The 17,826-nt window shown below is 50.9% G+C and overlaps 1 protein-coding gene and 1 long non-coding RNA gene across 14 annotated transcripts; both read right to left on the reverse strand.

Moving 5' to 3' along the window:
• Positions 1-520: 520 nt before the first annotated feature.
• LOC141749905 (uncharacterized) lies at positions 521-12,261 on the reverse strand. Of its 13 annotated transcripts, XR_012589511.1 has the most exons (8): positions 12,009-12,261; positions 11,562-11,647; positions 7,481-7,666; positions 6,243-6,375; positions 5,563-5,811; positions 3,791-3,849; positions 2,502-2,640; positions 697-1,833 (listed from the first exon to the last, which is right to left on the reverse strand). It is a non-coding gene; the product is annotated as an uncharacterized LOC141749905 (long non-coding RNA). The 13 variants fall into 13 exon arrangements; XR_012589509.1 differs by having other exon boundaries at positions 5,563-6,375; XR_012589510.1 differs by lacking the exons at positions 697-1,833; positions 2,502-2,640 and adding an exon at positions 6,992-7,057 and having other exon boundaries at positions 3,159-3,849.
• A 1,884-nt stretch (positions 12,262-14,145) lies between these two features.
• On the reverse strand, positions 14,146-17,168 carry EGR1 (early growth response 1). Its single transcript, XM_074604307.1, has 2 exons — positions 16,739-17,168; positions 14,146-16,446 (listed from the first exon to the last, which is right to left on the reverse strand). The coding sequence occupies exons 1-2, from the start codon at positions 16,971-16,973 to the stop codon at positions 15,149-15,151; spliced, it is 1,533 nt and encodes a 510-aa protein (XP_074460408.1). The 5' UTR covers positions 16,974-17,168; the 3' UTR covers positions 14,146-15,148.
• Positions 17,169-17,826: the final 658 nt, after the last annotated feature.

Consider the following 17,826-nt stretch of genomic DNA (forward strand, 5'->3'; position numbering starts at 1 on the left):
GAAGAAGGCGCTGCAGAACGCGGGGGGCGTGGCCAGGGCGGGCCGGGGGCGTGGCCACGGCGCACGCGCGGCTCCCCCCGTGCAGGAAGGGCCTTCGGCCGCCGGGCGGCAGCACCCCCTCAATGAACGCGCTCTGGGCGCTCGTCAGGGTGCTGAGCGCCGACCGCTCTCAGCCCGCTTTAGTCCAGCCAGGGACCGCAACCACCGACCGGGCTGCGGGACTCCCCTCTCTCTGCCTTGCCCGCACTCGCGACAGCCAGCGCCTCGGCACCAAAAACCTGCCAAAAACAGGGGTTTTCGCCCCGAGATGAGCCTCATGGACGCCGCATCGCCCCGCGCGGGGCACCAGGGCTGGGGGGGAGGTGGGGGGGTGACAGCAACGAGTCTACCAGGGAGGGGGTAGCTTTGGAAAGACCCTTTACATCCTCAAGAGAGAGCAGAGGGGAGGGCGAGTTTCTAAATCCTTTCTGTAAACAGGCTTTCTTTGCGTTTTAGAAACCTTATATAGCATAGACATTTACAGTGCAGTATCTATTTACACATATATGTGCGCACACTTAGAGAATACACATTATCTACTTACACCTATATAGAATATCTGTTAAGTTAGATCTATTTAGACTTACACATTAACACTTATATAGAACATCTAATTAAGACCAGCTATCTGTTTAGACATATATTTTGACACTTGAATATCTCTTTATAAATATATCTTTTAAAAAAATCTTTTCATAGTCTGAACTCCTTTATTCCTTAGAGACATAGGTTTTTATTTTGAACTCCCTTTATATACATAAGTGAATATTATTTCTCAATAGATAAAAAATGAGAGGCTGTTCTCTATTTCAATGCCTCACACCCATAGTTACAGGTTTTAAAATCTTTTAAGCACCACACCACCAGCCCCTGAGTTTTCAGACATTTTGGGGCTGTGACCAGCTTCTTTTGGGGGGAACCCCATGCAACTTTCACATCCCCCACTCACCTGCTCCTCCGCCGCATCATTGCTACCCCAGTGACATCACGGTGCCCCAAATGCCATCATCAGCCCTCCAGACACACACACCCGCTATTACTATTCACCAAAAAAAATGAACAAAACGCCCAGACCCAGGGCTGGCCCCTTCCCCTCAGTGGGCTCCGCCACCGGCTGCAAACCTGGGCTGGTCAAACCTGGCCCTTAGCTGAGCTACAGGAGGATTCTGGGGAAACACCTCAGCTCGAAATACAGCACAGCCTTCAAAACCCAGAGCCACCTGAACCCTTATAGTCAGTATTAAGAAAAATCAATGCCATTTTGAACACGTTCTTAACATAACAGTGAACCCTCTGTCTGGTGTTGGGAAATGCCTGGCCCCTTCCTCCCAGCACGGCCGCAGGAAGATCACCCTGCGGGGCAGCGGGACCAGGCTGTGCCGTAACCAGAATCAATGCTGATGGACCCACCGCCTCAGCTACAGCCCTCATGCTGCTGTCGCTGCTGCCGCTCACCTCGCTCCTGGGTCAACATAGCCGAGACGGATGGGTCAAACCCTGAAGAGCAAAAGGAACAATAAAGAGCAAAGCTCAGTCATTCACTTTATGCTGAAAAGGTGTGCCTATGTTTATATACATTCAATAAAAATACTTATAGTATAAAAGTATTTGACTTTCCTTTGGCACTAATTCAGCTTGCACAGCTGTGAATTGATACCACGACACTATCTCTCTCCAAAATGCACAGCTATAATTTGACGAGGGTTTTTTCTGTGCGCTACTCAAGGAGAAGGGACATCTGGCCAGCTGCACTGCCCAAGAGAGATGCTACTGGGCTGCCAGGGAAATGTGCCACTGAAAGAGAGAAATAAAGTACTTCAGAGCACGCCATCTAAACATCGGGGGGGGGAACCCAAACAAAAACATTACATTCAGTTGCCTCTCTTTTTAAAGCTTTAGAACAAATACCTAACTGCTTAAGTATACCTCGTAAATTGTATGCTACAGCTATACTGGCAGTTGCTGTTTAAACCATGCAAGTCAGTTTGCAAATTACACAGTTTTAACTTTTTTTTTTTTTAAAGTTTCGTTTAGCACAGAAAAATCAATGAGATAAAAGATCCCCCAAATGGTTTTACTTTTGGGAGGGGATGGATGGAATCAAATCCCCGGTGCCACAATCCATCAGGCTACCAAAACAAGACCGGCAGATTGGCTCATGCTTTTGGCTGTGCTGAACATGCAGATGAACACGTTTTTATGATATCTCAACTGTTGCAACCGAGAACCCAAAGATCAGCAATCCCAGCAATTGTTGGAAGATGTGCTGTGCTTAGGCCTTTGGAAGGAAATTTTTTTTCTTTTCCTTTTTTAAAAGTGAGTGCAAAGGCCTGTTGCTGATGGAGCGTTCTTAAAATGCAACTGCTTTGAATGAGAAACAGTTCCATTTTGGAAAAACTCTTTCCAACTGAAGTCAAAATGACACACTGTAGGTTACGGACAAAAGACAACTCACAACTCACCAAAACCACATCTGGACTCGCCGCCACCAGTTACGAGGCTGCTGATGCTTCTACTTGTAGCCAAGTTATTCACTACCGGTTCAAGCATTTAGCCTCCTGGTATCACCAGCACTTTTACACAAGTCACTTAATTGCTCTTCTAAAATTATCCAAGTGAAAGTTGTAGCCATGAAAGAGGAGTGAAAAAGAAAAGGAGAGGTCAAGCAGCAAAAGAGCTCTGCAGGGTGCCACCTGCAGTCAACAGCGCACTCTGTGTTTGAAAGCACACACACCCACCCCCACAAAAGAAACAAATGGGCAAAAACCCCAGGACTCGGACCGTTTCTATCTGCCCGAGCTCATTCCTGTCTCAGTGCATCGTCTCACCAGAGCACGAAGCACAGACGATCTGTATCCCGAGGACATTTGCACGTGATGAATACGTGTTCAGAAACAGTCCAGATCTAAGAGTGGTGTCATTTTTGTGGTTTTAATAATCATAACTCAGTTTTATTCACTGGCACATTTGGGAGGAAATTAATTCACTTTTAAACGTAGCTTCTCCTTGGGGGAAAAAAAACATGTTAAGAGACTGAAAGAAAAATTATGATTCAGAGCTCCCACCCATGAGGGGGCTGTGGGGACATTAAAAAAAAGCGAAGACCAACAGCAGCAACATCCAGTGAAATTTGGCTTTAATTCTGATTGTGTACTTGAGACCCTCCGAGTCTACAACCTCAGTCCTATAAAGGACTAAGTCCTTTTCTGGAACGACAAAACTTTTTTTGCTTAAAAGTTCTAGAGTGAAGGCTCCACAGAACAATGTGGATTGAGCCACAGAAAAACACACCATTGTCACATAATAATAAAAAAGAATAAAAAAAAAAATAAGTGACACATCAGTTTCCATCACGTTTCATTCATTACATTTCTGCTGGCACCTAGATGCTCAAACATTTACTACACTGACACCACAGACTAGTAAAAATTAAGTTATGCATAGGAAAAGAAAAGGCTGTTTCCCACTTGCCCCTGGAACCGGTATGAACAAACGGAAGAGAAATGCTTGACCCTAACGAAGGTAAAAAGCAGCTCTTAATTTATCCTAGATGAAAGTTCAGACTTTGACCCCAAAGGAAAACATTCCTAACTACCACGGGACCTGCTCCGGCAGGAGGCACGCTCTGTTAACTGCGGCTCCTCATCAGCTTTTCTGCACTGGCAGCAAATTTGCCTTTTCTGCGTCTTTGACACGGAGTATCTGCAGCATCTCTGAACTCGCAAATGGGCCTCCCCACTCGTGCTTTTACCTCAGCAGCAAGTGGACTCAGCTGTGCAGGATTTTCTTCACATACCGCAGAAGGCGACCCTGGGAAAAGAGGAAGAAAGAAATGACCCCGTTTGTCACACACAGAGAACGGGCATGAACCGGGGGACCCTCATCCCACCTCTGCCCTCGGGAGCGGGGCCAGAGAGACCCTCCACGCACAGAGGCCGCCTTGCGTGGATTTCATCCCCGAGGGAAGAGGCCGGGCTCCCCGCCGGCAGAAGGACGACTCGTCCCCCCGCTGCTCGGAGCTCCGTGCTGGGGGCAGCGCTGCCTGCGCCCGGCCGCTCTGCCGCCGTGCGGGGAGCGCGTTGCGGTCGGACGGCGGACGCTCCAGCCAACAGACGCTCCAGCTAATTGCAGCTCCCGCTCGTTACCGCTGCCGGGAGTCTTTCCACTGGCCACTGCATGCTCCAGCCAGCGGACACCCCGCCTCGCTCCAGCTCCTGCTTGCCACAGCTCTGGCTAATTGAAGCCCCAGCCCTGCACTGAAGCTCCAGTCGATTTCAGCTCCTTCTCCCTACAAGCTCCAGCTATTTGCAACAGTCTGGGCTTTTGACAAGGGTGTTGATCACTCACCGTCATAACTTCAGTGCACGGATTAAACACCATAGCTGCACACGGTATCCCCCCCGCCAAGAGCCCCTGGCCGTGGTAGAAGCAGCCTGGGCCCTTCTCCGTCCCTGCGGGCACCGGCACCCACCTGCCGCCTCCGGAGCCCCCCCGGACCGCCGCCGCCCGACCCGCGCCGGGAGTGGCAGAGGCTGCCCGGCCTCAGCAGGGAGCAACTGAGCCGGGCGGGGCCGCCCCTGCTCCCCCCGGCCGGGCACGGGCTCGGCCCCGAAACTCCCCAACGACCCCGGGCGGCGCTCGGCCCGGTGCCGCTGCCGCCCCCGGGAGGGCAGAGCCCGGACCCGCGCGCCGGGGCTCCGGACGGGGGACGCCACGACGCGCCCGCGGCCGGACCGGGACGAAACCCCCGCCCGGACCCGCTGCCGCCCCTCTGCTGGGCACGCGCAGACGTCCCGCTCCGTTCCTGGCCCTATTTAAGCACCGCGCGGGCCGGGGCAGCCGCGTTTTCCGCCGCTCCCCGGTTCCGGGCTCGTTCTTCCTCCTGCCGGACGCTCCGGCCTGGTTCTCTTCCCCTTCTGCTCTGACATCTCCAGCCGCGCCAGTCCCACGGCTCCAGGCTACCGGTGGTACCCGCTGTGCTGCTCGGTGCCGGGCCCTGCCCAAAGTGACCGAGTGCTGTTCTCCGCTCGGGGCTTCCTCGAGGCGTCCGGTCCCGTCCCGAGCAGGGTACGAGTGCAGAGCCGTGGGGCTGGGGTTGCCCCAGTCCCACCGACTGTCCCATCCCGCTGCTGCCTCTCTTCCCCACCTCCCAAGCTTTCCCCCTGCCCCACACGGGGAACGCACACACGGCATCCCCGAGGAGCCACGGGGCCGGGCTGCCCTGGCTACAGGGCTGCGCCGTAGGGACACAGGCCAGGGGAGAGATGAGAGGAGAGCGACGAGCACAGGGAACGGTGGGAGGGGAAGGTGATGTTGGCTTCCTATTTTTCCCCACAGGCTTATTCTCCCCCTGGGACTCCTGATTCACGCCCTGTTTCCCATGCATCACAGCCCCCCTTCACAAGCCGCAGGGCCAGAGGAGCCACATGCACCAGGGACACTGGCCCTGGCACCCCATCGCTTCCCAGCGGCTCTCCCAGGCTGGTACCATGAACCCCCCCTGCCGGGGCAGGTGGCTTGTACCTCTGGGGTTTGGTAGCCGTGATCAGGCAGCCCCTGCCTTGGGCTTTGGCTGAGGCCCATTGCTGGCTCCTGGCTGGGTTTCTCTCATGTGTTGGGAATCCAGCAGCTGGAGGATGCTGCATCACTGCCCATCACAGTCAAGATGCCGGCCTCCGTAATTTCAGAGACCAACACGATTGGATCCCCACCTCCAGTGGGAGAGTCCTTGACTCTTGCTCAAGGTTCTGGTGCAAAGCTGGAACACCAGGTCTTGCAAAGAGAGAAGAACACAGACAGTACATGTTAACTGTGCATGCTGCTTATCAGAACCACACTCTGCCTTGAAGAGGAGCTTCAAAGGACAAAGCCAGATTCTGACCTAAAGGCTGCAACACCCACCAATCACACAATTCATTATCTTCAGTCTGGCGAGGCAGCTATGCTCAGGACTGTGGGGTGGCAGGGGGCTCCCCCTCGGCTCCCCCCAGCCCCAGCAAACACCCCAGTTGTGCTGGGAACGGGGCTGACCTCAAAGACGTCACCATCTCCCAGCCAAGCCAGGCGGCAACAGCATCACTGCAACCCATTTAGGCTCAGCCCTCAGCTCTGACCTTTAGGTAACAGTCACAAGGGCTTAGATTTCAAGTTATGCTTTGGCTTTTTTCCCCACTGGTTTCTTTTCTAGTGTTGTCATACAATACCTTGTACAGCGGCTTTCTGCATCACAGTTAGGGCTTCCATATACCACAGCGCTACCAAAGCTTCTAAGCACAGACCAGGACTCTATACAGAGCTGTTATCTCTTCAAGAGCTGTCCCCTTCACAGATTACTATCTGCAAAATACGGTAAACCAGTTTGTTTCAAAGCCTTCCCCCTCCACTTTAACTTTGCTGCACTGCTACTACAGGAGGACTTGTTGTAGCACCGTTGTGAGCAATATTAGCTGCTGGGTTTGTAAGTCTTATGACAAGGCTCTAAAGTGCCATGGCTGACTTGGAGAAGACAAACAGTAAAACCAAATTTTGAGTTACTACAACAATTTACTATAAATTGCTGAACACTCAAACTTTAGAAACACAAATATCATCTATGAATGTGAAAACAAAGCAGAACTTCAAATTAAAATCTGATTTACCAAAAAAAGTCCTGGTCTTTTTACCGCTTTTCACCTGGTAGCAAATCTTTATCATTATATGCCAAGCTATGGTTATGTATCTATGCAAGTTAAACATAGAGAAAAGCTTCTATGAATGCCCTCATGTTTTCTCCACTGCATGATAAGCACACACCTCACACACAGGCTACTAGATCTCAGTGCAAGAAGAAATGAAAGAAAAAAGCTGGAGTTTTAATTCCCTTCTTTCCAATTTTCTAGGATTAAAATTCATAGCTTTCAGCTAAAAATCAAGACTAACTACAATTTTTTTTTTCCACAGAAACTGGACTTACAATTATTTAGCATTGTCCATGTACAGTAAGCACAGGCATATATAGTTCACGACACAGCAATTCTGCCTGAAACAGAACTAGTTATTAGTTTAATCCATCACAAATGTTTAAATCATCTAGCAGAAGGAATTCAGAGAAAGCCAAGGTAAATTCTTAAGTGCTACGGATGAAATTTGTATGCTACAATGACAGCAGCACTATTTTTACTTTATAACAGTTTAGGTGACGCATAAGCCTTATGCGGGCTTGTCCTCCTCTACCCCAGAAGGGACTCCATCATTCAGGATAAGCTTTCCTTACAGGACAGCTAGAACTTCTGGCAGCGCACCACAGGAAGCTGTTCCCCTGGACTTCTTTCAGGTGTTGAGAAGACCTATATAAGGCCATGTGTTCCAAGTGGCACTGAACAACTCTGACTCTCTCAGACGCACCCAGGTGGTGCACACAAACGTGCAGATGAAGGGAGAATAAAAGCACTTTTTGTCCTACCTGACCCCATTGGAGATAGATGGGCATCCCAGACTCCAATGTGCGGTGAAGGTTATTTAGCGTTGCTTTGTGCCTTTCCCAGGTACTGGAAGCAGCTTGGCTAGTACTCCTTAAAGCAAGAATCTAGAAGCGTGGAGTTTACACAGTGCCTCACAGAACATTCATGGCTCTTCTGCCTGTTGCTGTCTGACAGCAGGAATGAAACATGAGAAACAGAGTCAGAAAATAAAAGTTATAAACTTCTAGACACGTCATGCTCTTTATGCTATTCTCCAAAGACATGCATTCCAGCATTTGTCTCTAGGAACCCTGAGCTATAAAACAAAACAGATTTCTAATCCTTGCAAGTTCAGGGAGGAACTGGGAAGGAGGAAAAAAACATACGCAGAAATTGGGGCAGGGGGGGAGAGCGGACAAAAACGAAAAAAAAAAAAAAAACACAAACAATCCCAAAAACCAACCAAGAGCCTTAGTCTCAGATTCCTAAAGGAAAGCAAAGGAACCCAAACTGCACAACTTGACATGATTATTTCCATACTCAAGACTAGGCTGTCACTACAGTTACGAGGTCACTTAAGCTTTATTAACACAGGTATTTCCTAGTAAAAACATCCAAGTGGTTTCTGTTTCTAGACACGAGGTGGCAGCATACGGACACCAGTGCCTAGCGGTTGCCAGCGCTACCTCAGAAAGCCAAGGGCTCGCTCAACACGAGTGCGACACAGGCGGCTCCCTCTAAAGTTGAGAAATACCAGAAATCTCCAAAGCCGGCACAAAAGAACTTTCAGCATGATTCTTTCCTCTACTACCACTAGGCTACACCTGCCCTCAAAAGCAATCGTAAGCTACCACCGTTCTACAGGAAAAGTGGAAAAATCCCTGTCATTTTTTATTCTGCCAGTCACGGCAGTCAGGTAGCCAGCCTTTCAAGCCCATGAACAGATGGCACACAGGCACCCATTAGAGTGACTTTCCTTCCCCTCTCCTAGAATCGCAATAGCCCCTACTAAAAAAGGCATAAAAAGCAGCCCTAAAAAAAAAAAAACCCACACACAAACCAAAACTCTGGAAGACCTTTCTTTCTGTCCACAGGAAGAAAGTCCTGTAGTAAGAAAGTGCGAGTCTGATGACAGGGAACAATTCTGGGGCGGATCCTCCTCAGGAGGCAGAGACTGTGGCTGAGGATACCACCTGAAGGCAGGGATGCTATCATAAGGGAGACAGGGGAAGGCTGTAGTGACATGCAGTGGGGTTATCAGCAACACGACTACCTAAGATCATGACTTCTCAGACAAGTGCAGAAAATAAGAACTGAGGAGGAGTTCAGGCAGACTTTTTGGAAGTGCTAGAGAAGCTATATTAGTCTTTGTGTGGATACAAATGGGTGGAAAAAAAGTGGAGGTTTCTGGAAAGAAACCTTAGTCCATTAAATAAAATAATTTAAAAAAAAAATACCACAAACACTGTCAGGGAGGCCTTAGTCTTCAATTTCATATGTTGGCTAAGGCCTCCCTGACAGGCTTTTTGTTTGTGTGGGTTTTTTGTTTGGGGTTTTTCATGCTCTTACAACCAAATATAGGACCAGAAACGCAGAGAGACCATTCATGGCTAGAAAAAAAATGGTGCAAGGAAGAGGGATTCAGAATTGCTAGGAACTACAGGAATCTTTAAAGATAGAAGGACCCTATACAGGAGGCATGCTCTTCATCATAAGCCACATGCAATCAGGATGCTTACACTAACAATTAAAAAAAAAAAAGGCACAAGAGAGTTTATCCTCAGAACCACAGAAAAGCCAACAAGTGTCAAAAAGCACATGGTTTGGGATGATACAGACAAACTTTTGTATTTTCCCCAAGTAAAGCACAGAACAGCATTCATCAAAACACAACAGTTCGACATCCTTGCAAGAGCAACAAAATCCATATATCTACTACAACGGAGCATTGTTTCAAAAGGGAGTTAAGAAACTTCTTTATTTTTAAATGAAGAGAAAGTAGTGGTGCAGCTAGAAAAGTAAAAATATTTTCTAGTGACAGGAAAACTATTTGAAGACATCATACCAGCAATTGTGCTTTACTGCCTGTTAGGAATGGCTAAGAACCAATACAACATAATTATTCTGACAAGGGGGAAGGACAACATCCCTCAAAAAGTGGAAGGTTATGCTGAAATGCAGAAAATAGACATGGTTGCAGACTGTCATATTAAAACACAATACGGCAGGCCAGAAATAAGGCTTGGGGAAAACAACTTGCAGACAGAAGGAGAACCAATTATTCCTTTCTCAGCCGCATTGGGGACTGGGAGACTACCAGAGAGTTCATAAAGCCAACTGATGGTCAAAACAAAACAAGGGCACTAAAAATTATTTTTGCACCCATTTTCTTTCAGACAAACTTGTAAAAGTTCCTGTGCCAAAAATTTCCTTCACCGGAGTTGCATTACAGAATATTTTGAACTGAAGTGTTATGTAGCTTCTGCCATTAAATTCAATGCCTCGCTGCTGCTTTCCAGTTCATTTGAATTCATCTGCAGTTTCTTACAATTCTCAAGCTTATTTACACAAACAGAAGTTAAGAATCATGGCCAAGACCTTTAATCACAAGTATCATCAGATCAAAATGATGCTGCTTTACGTCTCCTTCAACATTGGGTCAGATTTCCAACGACATGTAAAGATATTTCCAAGTCCAGTTCTCCGGCTAATTATGAAGAAATGTTTTAGACAGTATTCTAAGAACCACTGTTGATATTTTGTTCTAGGAAATTTGTAATACAATTTACTCATCAAGTCTGTCCCTTCATTTCCTTGTCAGATTGAAGAACAGCCACCACCAGATAGGAAGTGATGTACAGTCAGCTTAGAAGTTTTAGCTGCATCTTCACAAAAAGGCTGAAGGTGTTCACCACCTTCTAAAGATCAAAAACTTCTGTCTCCCTGTCCCTCCAACTCTGATGTGTGCGAGTCTATTTGTCATCAACAGTTCTATTGTTACAGGGGAAGCCCTGTAGTAGTTGGGGTAACGGAAATCAGGCCAACCTTACAGAGGATGCTGTATAGCAGAACTTTTAGCTATTGACATTTTTACTGGTAGTGTCGTTGTGTATCATCATTTGTGTTTGTAGATACAAAAAAGCAGTATGAAAAACTGACAAAACAAAAAGATAAGCCTATATGCTTATTTAAAAAAAAGTTCAGGAAGCATGCTTTAATAATGCTTTTTGTAGTTAAAGAAGCAAAATGGGCATGTTGAAAATACTTCTGCCTAACCATCCATCATTTTCATTATGGCAGTGCCAAAGAATGATTAGAAATTGAAGCCTTCAAAGCGCTAGACACTATGTATAAGCATCAGCCTCTGTTATTATTTAAAAGGAGAGAGTTTCATTAACCAAGTCAAGACCATAAATCATTAAAGTCTGTCAGCCAAGGCTAGATTTTTAAAACAAAAGCCACTTTGATTATATCAGAACAACTTAACTATTTTAAAAGTTCTTATTCATTACCTATAGCTCATATTTCATCCTAGAGTTTCAATGCACTTCAAAATACGTAACCTTCCTTCTAGGTCTAACTCGTACTTATTAGGGCTACGGTCAGATCATGTACACGGGTAAAAACATGGAATGTTTAGCTTAAGAGTCATACAGTCAAGCCCTCTTCATAAATACATCACCTCCACTCACAACTTTTGAGAATTCTAGTCTACTCGGCCACAAATAGAACAGTTTTGAAAGGAACAGCCACTTATGCCGAAGCAATCAACAAATACCCTAGCCCAAGTTTAACAGTTCGTTTTATAAGGGGCCAAAGACATTCTCCATGAGCCAGCCTTCAACCACTCCACCCAGCTTTAGTCAAACTCGACGATGGCGAGAGCGTGGTTGGGGGCAGCTCTTCTAAGGGCATCTGCTGCAGCTCAGACCACCCTCAGTCCCCAGCTGCCAGTTCAGAGTCTACAACGTTATCTCTCTTGGGATTAGTCAAGGTCTTGCTCAGATGCACAAAAACCAGCTCCTGTGGTCCAGACAGGCAGCAGTGAAAGCCCCAGAGAAAAGAAAGCCCATTACCACATACCTCCTCACTCTAAAGTCTTCTCTGCCTCAGCTCTCTATCCTCCTTCTTAAGTTTCGTCTCTTCAGTCAGCCAGGGCCCACGACCTACTTGGTAAGAGCAATTCACAGTTGCAACAGAAATAGCTTTAACGGACATATTTCACTGGTTTTATATGGATTCCCAGTAGCATTTCCAGAACACAAGAGGACACAATGCAACAGGTCACACGGCACATCGCAGGGAATACTAGGCTCTTTAAGTATGCCCGAGCTCACCTTTATCTCCTTATTTCTAAAGGAAAGGAAAACGAAGACTCAGTGTTCCTAGCACAATCAAAGCACAAACCAGCCACCTAGGCACACTTCCCCAGGGGGGCCGCATCTTATGGGAAGGCTCCACAGAGGAAAAGCCGGGGCAGACGAGAGCCCCGGCCCACCCAGCGCTCCCCCGGCTGAACTACCATCCTACCTATTTCGGAGCCGCGGAGGCAACGCGACTCGGCCCCTACGGCAGAACCCGCAGCGGCGGCGAGGGAAGGCTCAGGCTTGCCTGCCCTCCGCCGACCCCCGGGAGGGCACCGAGCGGCTGCTCGGCAGGCCCCAGGCCCGCCGCTGGCCCTGGACGGGGCACGGCCTTCCCTCGCCCGCGGCCGCCCGGCCAATGCGGGGCCACCGCGAGGGGCAGCCGGGGCGGCCCGGGGAGCGGCGGGGGGCGGCTCCGCGGCAGGCTCCCGGCAGCGCGTGAGCAGGAAACGCCTTTTTTGGGCCTCGGAAGTGCCATACAAGGCGCGGAGGAAACGCCAAATATGGTCGGCGCGGTTCCGGCCGCCGCGGGAGCGGCGTTTCCGCTCGGCCTAGGCCGCTCCCGGGGGGGGGGGGCGGTGTCCGCCCGCCGCCGCGCGTCCAGCGCCCGGCCCGCGGCCCTCCCCGCCGCCTCTGACGGGGGTCTTAAGCTCACAGGCAGCCGGGGGTCAGCGCGGGCGGTGGGATCCTCTGGCAGTGCCCGGAGAAGCGAGCAGCCTTCGCCTCCTTTCTCCCCCGCGGCCTCGCCTGCGCAGAAGGCGAGGGGTTTCCCCGGCCGGTGGGGATGTTTCCCTGGGAACAGCCTCCGGGAGACCCGCTGATCCGCCCAGTTAGACTGGGAGCAAACTTCAGAGTCGGAGATCTGTTCTTCAGACCAACAGCAAATGGAAAGATCTTGCAGCAAACGGACAGTCAATGCTTTGTGTTTATTTTGCTGTTGGCTTCGGGACCTGGAGGTGGGGGGGGAAAAATGGTTAGTTTTACATAGTGTTATTTTCTTCCTCCTTTGAAACATCACAACTGAAGGCCCTTCTTCATTGTCTCGTCTCCCATAAGTTGATTTTTGTGTCTTCTGACATAGGTTATGCACTCAAACAGCGTGAAGCCAAATATTCAGCTTGTCCAGTCCATTTGCCTTGGCCAGAGGCTGGAGCCCCTTGGGTTGAAATGAGCTAGTGCTTTTCTTTGAATAGGCCCATGAGGGACAGCTGTGAAGCCACCGTTAGCAGCTTGCAGACCGCACCTGGCGCTGCAGGCGCAAACCAGCAGAGACAAAGCAGCACAGGCCCTTCCCCACAGCTTGTCCCAACCCACTGAGGACAGTCCTGCCTGAGAGATGACAGGCTGGGATTTACCAACTGCTCAGCTCTTCGGTATCCTCCAGAATTGCTGCCGTTTTCCAGGGGTGGGATGCATCCCCAAGAAGAAGGACTAGCCCAGGGGCTTCAGCAGATTACCCTTCTTAGCCAGTGGGGTTGACTTTGGCAAGCAGTCTCTCTCAGGCACAGCATGCCCTACCGCTTGCCAGTTTGCACTGTGCTGAGTGCGCATTCATCGAGGCCTATGTCTGCATCCCAGCTCCTCACAACTCTAAACATTAGTGATTTGTAGAGAGCCCATCTGAAAGGACTGACACCAGAACCCTCTTCTGTACCTGCACCACCAGTTCTCATGGATGCAAAACTCTTCCGAATTTGCTCTGCAGAGAGTTCACATACCCCCAAAACGTATTGGAACCACCATGCAAGGAAGTGCTTTCCTCCTGCAAATGCCAAAACATCTGTACCAAAAGCCGTCAGGCCCACACACTTAAATCCCTGTGTTGTGTCAAGGAGGAATCTCTGACAGCCCCCTAGCTGAGCAGGAATACCTCCCATCAACCAGGCATTTGGGCCGACCTTACTGTATTTCCAGCCTAGAAACTGTTCTATTTTCTTGCCATCCAGTAAGATTTCTGACTATCTATGAACAACCCAGTTGAGATTCTAGTCTTCAAACCTTATTTTCAACACTGGGGAGATTGTCTGTCTTCCTAAGATTAGCTCACAGGCTTCTGGAGAAGCCAGAAAACAGGAATCATGGCTACTTCAAAAGAGCAGGTTGATGCACCTACTGCGAGGACGCGTGCACTCCATCCATGTCTTTGTGAACAACTGGACTTACAAGTGATCAGTCTCCCCTCCGTTCTTTAAGTGGGTATTTCTCCAGGAGACAAGCAGCACTTATTACTTCCCAGACATTCAGGGAGTCAGGGTTGCTGCAGCACAGTCTTCCTATGTAGCAACTTGAAGGAAAATGTGGAATTCTGCACGATTTGATATTTTATTTATTTTTTTCTGAAGGGTATTGTACACCAAATATCCCATTGGCAGGAAAGCGCATTCGATGTGTTTAGAAGCCAAACAGTCACTTTCATTTTAACAAACACGATTACAAAGTAAAAATAAACCACAAAATAATGAACCGCATGTTCATAACATACAAAAATTGCTGCCTACTCAGTAGGTAACTACAACATTCCAACTCCTGAATATATATATATATATAAATTTACATTTTTGTAACAAAAATAGACTTTGAGAGGTGTGGGGTTTGTTGTTTTTTGTTTTTTTTTGCTTACATTCCATCCCCCAGGGCTTTCTCGTGCTCCCCACCCATTCCCTGCTCTCCCTTACATTCTTTGAGTAACATCCCTTTCACTTTAAGGCAAGATGCAAAGCATCCATTCACACAAATGCATGATGTCAGCAAGGCTTCACAAAAAGGCACCAAGACTTGTAACTTTAAAAACAAAACTTCTGCCACATGTGAGTGTCTCATCAGGTGATATTTACATAGCATCACTCTAACATGCTCAAATACAGTAAGTGCTGTTCCCAAGGAAGTTTGAAACTCATTACAGCATTGTCACTGAAATAGAATTAACATTTACAAAATATGGCCCTGCAAACTCCAAATAATACAATATGGATATGCAAAGATTTTTCACATCAATAGTACCTAAAGGAAAGCAAAACCATGGCACATGTACAATTTACATCAGCTACATACTTAATCAAAAGTCCTTTCTTCCTAATAAAAGACTATTGTTTACGGGGAAAGTTATACTGAACTTAGAGCCACAGTCCATGCAAATTAAGTCATTCAACAGAGGTGGAAAACTTAAAACGGCAGTTGTTTCAGGCAGCTGAAGTTTAAAGAAAAGTTAAATAGCCTTGCAACGTATGGTGTTGGGGGAGTCATTGGAGACTCCGTGTCTGATAGTACCAATGGAAAAGGTGAATTCTCCTGTTCCAGAAGGTAATCTCAGCAAATCTCAATTGTCCTTGGAGAAAAGGCTGACGTCATGTCTGAAAGTGCTGAGGTCACCTGTGAGCTGAAATTGTTGGTGACCCCTGGAGATGAGAAGGAGGTGGCCACTTGGGTCTGAAAAGTGGCGGTGCCAGAGGGGTAAGTGGTTGCTATAGAAGGAGATGGGAACGTGGTGTGTGCAGGGGAGGGATAGGAAGAGGGAGCAGGGGAGGAATACACTGTGCGCACAGGTGAGGGGTAAGTAGTGGCGATGGAGGAAGGGTAGGATGTCGTCACAGAGGATGAGTAGGCAGGAACCGGGGAAGCAGTTGAGACCGGAGCTGCCTTTTCCACTTTCTTGTCCTTCTGCCTAAGGTGGATTTTAGTGTGTCTCTTCCTCTCATCACTTCTGGCAAACTTTCTGCCACAAATGTCACAGGCAAATGGCTTCTCTCCTGTGTGGGTGCGGATGTGCGTAGTCAAGTGGTCGCTCCTGCTGAAGTTCCGCATGCAAATGCGGCACTGGAAAGGTTTCTGTCCCGTGTGGATGCGAATGTGCCGTGTTAGCTCATCGGACCGTGAAAACCTCCGGTCACAGGATTCCACTGGGCAGGCATAGGGTCGCTCATGAGGAGGGGTCTTGCTGGGACGGTTTGGGTATTTCCTCATCCTGCTCGGCTTGATTAGCTGGGACTGATAGTTATTGTTGAGGGTCTTCAGCTCCTGAGAGCCAGTCTGAGTAGCAAATGCCTTAATAGTGGAGAGCGGCGTGAGGGAAGGCTGCTGTGCTCTGGTCTCAAGGGCGGGGAAGGGCTTCTGATCAGCCGGAACAAGACTGAGCTCACCCTGTTGCTGAGGGAACAGGTAATCCGGGATCATTGGCACCTGAAAGTTGGTTTTAGCAGTCGGATAAACTGGAGGTGGGTACTGGATGGGGGCTCCAGAGGGGTTGGGAAAGGACTGGGTCTGTGCTTCAGGGAAAATGTCAGAGTTGGAATTGGGAAAAGTTGGTGCAGCTGAATAAATTGGGCTGTTCTCGCTGGCTTGGACAGAACAGCTCAGAGGGGGGCTCTGCGAGGAGGAGGACGGTGACGACGAAGAAGGTGTAGAGGTGGGAGGTGCATTAGCCATGCCCACCAGCCCACTGACGAGGCTGAAGAGGGGCTCTGGCCATAAGGTGTTGCCACTGTTGGGGGCCGGCTCGAGGGAGAAGCGCCCCGTGTAGGTTATCGGTGGCAGTCGTGTCGTTTGGTTGGGATAGCTGGTTTCTGGCAGGGTTTTCTCGTTGTTCAGGGAGATCTCGGGAAAAGTGTCTGAAAAGAGAGGAACAGCAATTACTTCCAGCAGCCACTGCAGCTGCTGCCAGCGCTTTGCGAGCCATCCCCACACAGTGCAGCCCCAGATCCTTCCTTCTAGTTAATTAATAATTGAGCGTAACGTATCGCGGCGCCGCTGGCAGCTCTCCAGCGGCAGCCGGCCCGGAGCCGCTGACGCAGGCGGGAGAATCCCCCCGCGCCACCGCCGGGAGAGCGACGCCGCTGCAGCGCGGAGCCCCCGCGGCGGACCGGGACTCCCCGCCCGCCCGGGCTAGGCCAGCGCCCTTACCTGCCGCCAGGTGCTCGAAGTGCTGCTCCCCGGGCTCGCCGGCGGCGCCGAAGCCCGCGCTCTCGGGCGCCCCGGGGGGGGCAAGGAACTGCGGGCCCCCGCCGCTGAGCAGCATCATCTCCTCCAGCTTGGGATAGTGAGTGTCCACGGCGGGGGGCGAGTGCGGGAAGGCGCCGAAGGGGTCGGAGATCTGCAGCGGGGGCAGGAGCTGCATCTCTGCCTTGGCCGCGGCCATGAGGGCGCCGGGCTGGGGCTCTGACGGATGGTGGCGCCGCCGCCGCGGGCCCCGCGGACGGGCCGGCTGCTGCGAGGCGGCCGTCGCCTGCTGCGTGCCCCGCGCCGCGGTCGCCCCGGCGCTGCCCGCTGGAAGCGCTCGGCTCCCCGCCCGCCCGCCCGGGGGTCCCCTTGGCTCTGCCCGCTGGAAGCGCTCGGCTCCCCGCCCGCCCCGGAGCCGCCCCTATATATCGGGTCCCACCGGCCGCAGCCCGCCCCGGCCCTGACGTACATGGCCATATATGGAAAGCAGGAAGCCCTTATATGGATGCGGGCTGGAGGACCCCGCCTGGCGTCAGCGCTTGGCACCGGGGAAAGCCGGGCCGCGGGGGCCCTGCCCGCCCCGCGCCGGGAGCCCCGCGCCCGCTGCGGGCCTGCCCCCGGCCCTGGGCAGCGCCGCCGCAGCGCCGCCGCAGCGCCGCGGGCCCCGGGGTGCCCCGGCCCCCGCCCGCCCCGCCAGCCCGCCGGAAGCCCCCGCCGCACTTTCCATATTAGGAAACGACCATATAAGTCTCGGTTCCGGCGGAGGCTTCCCGATCCTTATATGGTGATTCCGGCCCCGGGCAGGGGGGGGGGCGCGGGGAGCCCGGGCGCGAGAGCCAGGTTGCCGCCGGGCCGCGCGCCCGCCCGCCCCCGGGCCGCGGGAGCGCGCGGCTGCTGGCCGGGCAGGCGGCACGGGGGGCTCGGGGAGCGCCCGGCAGACTCCCACGCCGCCGCGGGCAGCGCTCCCGCTCCCCGCCCCCCCCCGCACCCATTCGGTCGGCTCGTCCTACTCGCCTCCCCCCCGTGTCCGCGGAGGGGCCGCCCGCACGGCG

The sequence above is a fragment of the Larus michahellis genome, chromosome 11 (genome assembly GCF_964199755.1).
Source record: "Larus michahellis chromosome 11, bLarMic1.1, whole genome shotgun sequence".
NCBI lineage: Eukaryota > Metazoa > Chordata > Aves > Charadriiformes > Laridae > Larus > Larus michahellis.

Coding starts and splice junctions, on each gene's coding strand:
- EGR1 (XM_074604307.1), bottom strand. CDS start 16,973: ATGGCCGCGGCCAAGGCAGAGATGCAGCTCCTGCCCCCGCTGCAGATC. Junction 16,447..16,738: donor CTTCGAGCACCTGGCGGCAG/GTAAGGGCGCTG, acceptor CTCTCTTTTCAG/ACACTTTTCCCGAGATCTCC.